Below are 8159 nucleotides of genomic sequence, written 5' to 3'. Positions count from 1 at the left end.
ACACTGATCCAAGATCCCAGTCATCTCTACCAGTGCTGGTGGTGCATTTCATGTTGACATCTCATTTTTCAGTGATGAAAACACCACAAGAGTTGTGATAACACCTCCGTCACAGCTCCTTCTTTGATGCAAAGGCTGGATAGAACAGCAACAAGGAGCTGAAGGACAGCAGTCCTTGGGGTGGGGATGAATGGGCTGCTCCTCCACAGGAGCCCTGACTTAGAAGCACCAGTCATATTGAAAACAAAAAGAGTGAAATCTAAGGTCTGGAGAATAGAGAGGGGTGTAAAACGTCCTCCAGGACATTCTGAAGGTGTCGGTGTGTGCAGGTTGCTGCCGGCGCCGCTGAAGGACGCGGTGGAGGTGTCCATGTGGAGGAAGTGCTACACCATGCCAGAAGTGAATGCAGCCCTCAGTAAGATCCAGCTCGTGGGATATTCCCAGAAAATTGTGAGTACCTCTAAAGCTGCCCTCAGGTCAACACCAACAACTTGTCTCCCATCTTTTCCCTGGAAATGCCCTCCCTTTTCTCTTTCCCCTCCTGCTCCTGTGTAAGATCTAGTTACTGTAGCCTAGGAAAGCAGGACTGGATTATAAGGAATGTCCCACAGTCTCTACCTCCCAGGAAGGGTTCAGGTTCAGTGAAATCAGAGAATATCCATTTGTTTCTCCTCTTCCTTGGGGAGGCCAATTTTAAGGCAGTGTACCTTCAAATTTGGAGTTGATGGCCGGCCCACTGAGAGCTGGGAGGATGCAGGGAATGGATGGATCCTCTCTGTAAAGCCACATCCCCTCCTGAGTTACTGTATCTCACTTCTGGGAGTCTTTTGAGTGCTTCAGCCTCCACTTTCTTCCATGCTGTAAATTAGGGATTGTAAACAAAACCTAATGGTTCAACATGAACTGCAGAAACTCCCTTCCCAGAGCTCCCAGATAACACTCATTGTCTGTAATGTTGTTGACTATAATCCACTGTAGTTTCCAGAATGAACTGAACCAACAATTCCATAGTCTGCAGATCCCTTGTGGTTTGCAGGCAGCACATGGCCATGATCCCTGCTCCTGTGTGGGTCATGGTACTTGTTTTTGTTGCTCAGGGCCATAAGAAATAAAAAAATGGGTTAAAGTAAGTTGTGACTCCTCAGTATCCGTGGTTGTTACTCTTCATTTTCAACCACCCTCACAGTGTGGATGCACCTCCTAATTTTACCTCTGTGCATCTGAGCCAATCATTCTTTTACAGTTACCATGGGGGGAAAAAAACAAACATATTTTATCTCCTCCCAAAGCTAACTTTTAAAATTATAACCAGACTTTAGAGCCTTGGTTTACATGCTCTGAGGGATGGAGGCCCTGCCTTGTTCTCCAAGGCATCCAAATGTGTATTGAGATAGTAGAAAAATCATTAGTATTGCAGGAATCGGGTGCTTGTTCCATTATTCAGTAACCAGAAAGCAGATCACATTAGGGAGGTGTTTGTGGAGGCTGATTTTCCTCTCTCCAAACAAGGGTAACACATGGCTGTGTGCAGGTTTCTAATGACACCTGGGAAGGAGACAACTGTCAGGCTGCTCATGCTGAAACTAAAATGTGGATTGAGTTTGCAGGGTGGTGTTTCTAAATCACCAGTAGACAGCATCTAAAAAGAAGTAAAGTTAAAAAGCGAGTGAGTTTGAGGTTAAGTTTGTTTTCCACAGTAAAATTTGCAACCCAAGCAGAGTTTTTTGTCAGTGGAGAAGTGCTTGTCCTTCCTTCTCTCCTGCTGGCCAATACCAGTTTAATTTGGCTAAAGGAGAAGAGAGTTTTCAAAGATTTAAAGCCCCTACAAACTTTTTTAATACAGCAAAGGCAGGCAGAGAACCAAGACCCTGGGTGATTCCTTCCTTTTGAGGTATGGTTAAGTTTGAGCTCAGTTAGATGTCACAGGATTCACATGGAAAAGAGACTTTGTGGAGGCCCTGCCTCAGGAAAAGCACCTGTCAGAGCGTGTGTCCTGTCAGACATGAGTGATTCTCAGCTTCATAAAGGCTTTGAGTAGCAGAACTGCTTTTAAAAATTCACATCACTGATGATAAAATGACCTGTTTTGGGGCTCACCCAAGTTCATGTGTCTTGCTGTGCGTTCCAGGAGCTGTTTGGTGCTGTGCAGGTCACCCCCCTGAGCTCGGGCTACGCTCTGGGAAGTTCCAACTGGATCATCCAGTCGCACTATGAGAAGGTTTCCTACGTTTCAGGATCCTCTCTACTTACAACACACCCTCAGGTACAGCCCCTCACTTCTGTTAGTCTTCTTTAGAAGGAAATGTCTTTGCTAAAAATAAAAGGAGGGCTTATTCCAGGTGGGTTTAGGATAGAAGCCATCCTAAGGTAATTCTGTTATCAATGGCTGGGCTTAGTGGGCACTGATAAGACACACCCTGATAAGTGACAGGTATCAGTAGTTATGGGGGAAACATAACTAAAATTCTGTGTTATTGGTGATTTGATGTTCACTTATAACAGTGAAATTCTCTTTAAACAGGACATTTTCAACAGAGTTAAACAATAGAGCATTAGTGAATTTTTTTAAAATCCATATTTCACCAACGAGTCTTCACAGACAGTTCACAGACTGCTTCTATATCACTTCTGAAACATCCTTCCTTGGGAGAAATGATGGCTAACTGCCTGCCAACTCTTCCACCCTGCTCTGCTCAGGGCAAAGTCTTTATAGTGCTGTAGATGTAATTTCCAGTAAATTAATTCTCTCCAGATCCATAAATTCTTAGTGCAAAGAACGGTTTGAAGTTTGCGGGGCCGTGTGCTTCAGAAGTTGTCAAAATAGTTAAAAGCATTATTAGCAGGAGGTATTTAAAAATAATTTTAGCAGATGTGTCAGGTTGATGATCAGTAAGTGATTTCCCCCCAAGGTGGGGATCTGTGGAGTGCTTTGCTTCTGAGCATCCTTCACTTAAAAGCTTGTTCTCAGGAGCTGAGCAGCTGCAGTAGAGAAAGGATCCTTAATAGTCTGGCCATTCTTCAGCTGCACAGAGCCCCTAAACCCCTTTTTCTCCTCAGCCTCATTCCATCTTGGGTTGTGCTCTCTCATCCCCTCCTAGTGAAGGAGCAGCAATATTTGACAAGGTATAAAAGGAATATTTCTGTGAGGAGAAGCTTCTGTAGGAAGTAGTTTGGTAACTGAGAATGCTTTGCCTTTGTTGATGTGAAGGGGTGATTCAGTTTATCAGGTCAGATTGGCCACCCTTCATCATTTTCCAAAGGTGAACATTCCTCTGGAAACTCCTGGTAGAAGCCTTGTTTTTATGGAAATTAACTCCCAGTGGCAGGGAATAGGGTGTGAGTGAACAGCCCATGTGCTGTGATCTGCGCTCACTGCAACCTGCAGCAGAAGTGGGAGCATCAGACAGGGCTGCTGGAGCTTAAAAAGTGCAGGAGAAGGTTCTGGGAGCCTCCCTGAAACCCGAGGGACCTGTTCCAACAAGAGATGGAACTGGGATTATTCACTGCTGACAGTGCTGCTTGTCCCACGTGCTTTCCAGAGCCTCATTTTTTAGCATCCAGTCCCTTGCACTTTGCTTAATTTTACACTAACACATAGTTTGAAGGAATATTTTACCAGATAATGAAAATCACATTCGGTTTGCACTTTTCCTGTCATTTGCCACATCACAGACGTTGCCAGAAATCAGCATCATCTTGTATTTGCTCCCAGGTGCTTTTTGAAGGCAATGGGTAGTTTTTCTCCTGAGGTTCATCCCTGTGAATGCCAACACGGGCTTCTCCAATATGGATTCTGCAATAACTAAGTGGCTTTTGTGAGCTGCCAACCAGCTCTTCATCCCTCTGATGTTTGACAGACAACATGTAATGATAGCAGTATCTTGAGTGGCACAGAGGCAGAATTGTGTTCAGCAGATCAACGTTGTTTGTCTGGCCTGTTTCTCCACAGAGTGGTGGTGAGCAGTTCATCATGAAATCCCCAGTTTTTGAGCAGTGTGTGAAAACAGTCACTGCACTTTGTGTTAAAAGGGGTATCCCTCAAGCATATCTGGGGCTTTCTGAGCAGCAGCAAAACCTGAGCACTGAGTTGGGAGTTAGGCCTGGCACCATTAATTGTTCCCTTTTCTGTCTTCTGGCAGATGGTTTCTACTGAAATTTTGCCTCCCCCTCTCCTGAGGCTCGAATTGACACCGTTGCCACTGAAGTGGAGAACGGGAGTTGACAGCACAGGTTCAGACATGTCACTAAAAGCTTTTTAAGACATATTCTTCACATTAACCCACAAAAATCAATGCAGGCCCTCTCAGTGCAATGGCATGTGAAATTATGTGGATCTAATATGGCATAATCATTATGTACATTATCACAGGCACATTCCATATTATTTTTTATTGCCATTATTGGCATTTCATTTTCACGGACACACTACGGCGAGTCGGAGATGGGGATAAATCTCACGTGTCAGGTCTGATCCTACAAGGGGGGTGCACAGTGTAAACTTCTGTCAAAGTTGATGTGAAATTCCCCTGTTTGTTTAACAGAGCAAGGTCCTTCTCAACTGCTTCAGAATGGCTCTGGGAACTGTAATCAGGGGAATTAACCTCACAGTGGTCTTCAAGGTTTAGTGATCTCTTCATCAGTCTCTTCTGGCAGAAATCTTTCCTGGTTGGTGAGGCTGCAGAGAGTATCTACTCTCTGTTTGCTAATGGAGGAAATGGGTTTTCATTTTCATTCTGCTTTAGGAAAATACCAGTATAAAACATGTTAATTAATAGACTTCAGTGAAAAAAGGGTGAAGGATGATCCTTGGGGGTTCCTTCCAACTCAGGATAGTCTATGATGCCGTGATCCTGTGATTCAGATTCATCCCCAAAACCGAGAGCTTCAAGCCCAAAGGCCTTTCCTGATCTCACCTCTTCCAAAGAGAATCCACTGAAGGGTTGAGGAAAATGGTGCTGCCCCTGTAGAGCCCTGGAAATCAAAGCTGACACCTGGATTTGCAAAGGGAAGTAAGTTGGAAACTAGAGCAGCCAGAGCTCAGAATGCACGTGTCAAACCTTCCTGACTCGCTGCCACATCCTCAGCAAATTATGGCCTTCTCAGTGCTCAGCTCCTGAGGCCATGAACTGATTAGACTACAGGGAATTCTCTGGGGTGGATCCAGTTCCAATTCCGTTGTTTGTTTGGGCTCTGGGATGCAGGTGAACCGTTGTCCGTGTTTTTATTAACTCCAGTCAGGTTTCCACAGATGGAGGAACGTTAAGTTTAAAGTGTTCCATGTGTTCTCTTTCTTGGTCACTGTATCTATTATGTCCTGCCCAGAGAAAGCTGTGTTATAACTTCCCATTCCTGATGTTATTTCCCTGTGCTCTGTTCCAGCCCATGGACCAGGCTTCTCTTAAAAACAGTGATGTTCTCATCCTGACGGGCCTGACCCAAATCCCCACCGCCAACCCGGATGGAATGGTGGGAGAGTTCTGCAGCAACTTGGGTAGGTCACAGAGAGAAACCTTCTGCCTGTTTTATCATCTTATTCATGGCTTTGGGTGGGAAATAATTCTGAGATTCCTGGAATTGAGTAACTTGTCCAGCTATAGCTGCTGGCATAAAACTACCTGTTTGGATTTTACGAGGTGCTCCTGATGTCATTAATACAGTAAGTGCTTGGAGAGACACAAGTTGTCCCTAAAATGTTTTGGAATGGAACAGGTATAATGAGATTTAATCATCTGCTGCTCCTGGTTTGCTAAGTATGTCACTTGGCTGCCAACAGGCTACGTGTGGCCTGGGCTTTGGATATTGTTCCCAGCTGAAATATTACTGTTTCCTTCCTGTACATCAGCCAGTGTGAAAATCTTAACGTGCCTTTTTATGACTTTCAGTTTTGAAAACAAGCACATCTGCTTCCCTTCTTACACCTGATTTTTAAATATATCGAAAGCAAACAGCACAATCTCTGGTTAAAAAAAAAAAAAAAGTCAAGATATATTTATAGACCCCCCAAAAATATAAAATCTAATCAGATGCTTTCACAGCTGGAAAAGCTGATAATTGCAAAGCTGTGATAACAGTGTGAATGACAGCATTTTCCAGCCTGTTTGGAATGTCACATCCAGTGCTGTTCTCTCCTTTTCTCCCCTTCCCCCACCTCAGTTCCTCGGTGCTCTCACCCTTCTTCCATCAAACCACTTTCTCCTGTCTGCCCTGCTGGATGTTGCCTGAGATCTTCCCTTTGTTTTTTAAATTCACCACTTTTTGCGAAGAAAACTAAAAAGTTTGTGATGGGAGGATCCTTACAAAAGTTACCAAAAGACATGACAAGACTAAATCAAACTGAATTCCTGGTCTAGTGGGAGTTTCTCTGCCCATGGCAGGGGGTTGGAACTGGGTGATTTTTTATGTCCCTCCCAAACCAAACCATTCAGTGATTCTCTTATTAAAACACGTTTTGGCATTTTATAAGTGTGAGAATCGAGGGTTTTACCAAAGATCCTTCTGCCAACATCCTGGCTCCAACAGGATCCATGAGCAGATACCTGGAGAAGAGTAGAACAGAGTGAGATCAAAGGATACCTTCCTCTCATAACCTTCAAGTGTTTTTATTTCAGGAATTTCCTGAATCCAACATGGCTTTTGTGTAGTTAGTGAAGTTCAGTGGATTTGTTCCACCTCCCTCAAAGCTGTGTTAACTCCTAACACCTGTGACTTCCTTTCCTAAATGCTGTGTGTTTTACATGTGTGTATTCCACCTGTGTTTTCACTGGTTTTAAGCACTGTTGGTAATTTTAGTACCCTGTGGTCAGCTTTGGTGACCTTGCTGTGGTAGATCCAGATGTGCTGCCACTTTTCTGTCCCTCCTGGACCTTTAGGGGAGGTCATGGTGGCGTGATCACCTCCCATCATGCTGAGTAAACCCTTTCATTTTAATTAATCATTGCTAATTAAAATGCTTTTACAAGTTAAAGTCTTAGAGATGCAGTTGGGCCGCAGCAAAATCCAGAAGTTGAATGTGTATAAATAAACCTGTTACATATGTTGGTACAGGTGGGTTTGTCTCCACAAGCTGTTCTGGTTGACAGGAACACTCTGAACTATTTTAAGGAGTTTGCAGAAGGTCTTCCAGCTTCTGTCTTGAATGAGACAAACTCAGAGAAATGAGAAAATCGTTAAAAACCAAAGGAAACTCCACGCTTAAAATAATGCCATTGGAAGAATCTGGAATGCCAGCAATCTGAAGAAATTAAGTAATTCTATATTAATACAGTGCTTACATGATACCAGCAGCAGTTACACATCTACCCAACATCAGGAGGAGAAGACAGGGAGTCAGCTTTCTTTCAAATGTGTAAAAAAGTGAAAAAAGCAGTGGGTTACTGGGAAAAACAAGAGTAGGCAAACCGAGCACAGTAGTTTTCGTCTGTTTTTCCCATTCCCAAAATGTTCAGGGGAGTGCAGAAGCAGCTGAGAATTCACTTGGTGAGAGCTCTAAAGCAGACCAAAACTCACCAAAAATGGGTGTGAGGAGGGAACAGCATGTTGGTGAGAAGGGTCACGAGGCACAGAAGTGGAAGTGTGAAAATTGCACCTTGATCCCTGTTCTCATCCCAGCAGGTGGAGTTGTAGAGGCTGATTCTCATGATTCCCAAGTCACATCCATGATTTCCTCTCCACGTGGTGTGTGCAGCACTGAAACCACACCTTGTCCCGTCTCCAAATCCCTCTCAGTTTATTCCAAACCCCTCTTTTCCATGCTCAGCACCAACGTTCTGCAGCTCAAGGAGAGCAGTTGCATTTTCACATTGCCTTGGGCATCATCAAAAAATTCTGTGGGGACAGTTTGGGACATTTTGTGTGAGTGTGTGTTTAAATAAAGCAGAAAAAAAGCACAGTTTGCTTTTTAGGTGCCAGCTTGACCTTGTGGTGGCAGCTGTTGGAAAAGCAAGGATCTCTTTGGGAGTTGTGAATTGAACAACTTGTGATGGAGCCACGGAAGGAGACTAAATTTGAAACCCTGAGATTATTATACAACTTTTTATCAAGAGGGTGCATCCATCATTCCCAGAGATGTTATAAGTAAACCCAGGAAATTTGCTGTTCAAGGAATACATTAATCAAGTTGTTATGTTGTTAAAAGTTATGGGTAAAGTGATTGTGGAATC

General features: G+C 43.8%; 1 protein-coding gene across 2 annotated transcripts in view; it reads left to right on the top strand.

The window, feature by feature from the left end:
- Positions 1–8159, top strand: part of INTS9 (integrator complex subunit 9) — a 59043-nt gene that overhangs the window by 17499 nt on the left and 33385 nt on the right. For both annotated transcript variants that reach the window (XR_001877323.1, XM_017830498.1), the window contains exons 6-8: positions 330–450; positions 2129–2263; positions 5380–5491. Coding sequence is in view for 1 of the 2 variants with exons in the window: in XM_017830498.1 (XP_017685987.1) it covers positions 330–450; positions 2129–2263; positions 5380–5491 (368 nt within the window). In the remaining variant the exon portion in view is untranslated. The remainder of the gene's footprint in view (positions 1–329; positions 451–2128; positions 2264–5379; positions 5492–8159) is intronic.

This window comes from Lepidothrix coronata, unplaced genomic scaffold, assembly GCF_001604755.1.
Source record: "Lepidothrix coronata isolate B3197 unplaced genomic scaffold, Lepidothrix_coronata-1.0 Scaffold179, whole genome shotgun sequence".
Taxonomy (NCBI): domain Eukaryota; kingdom Metazoa; phylum Chordata; class Aves; order Passeriformes; family Pipridae; genus Lepidothrix; species Lepidothrix coronata.
Note: the sequence above shows the minus strand (reverse complement) of the source record. Positions and strands in the feature narration are given on the sequence as shown.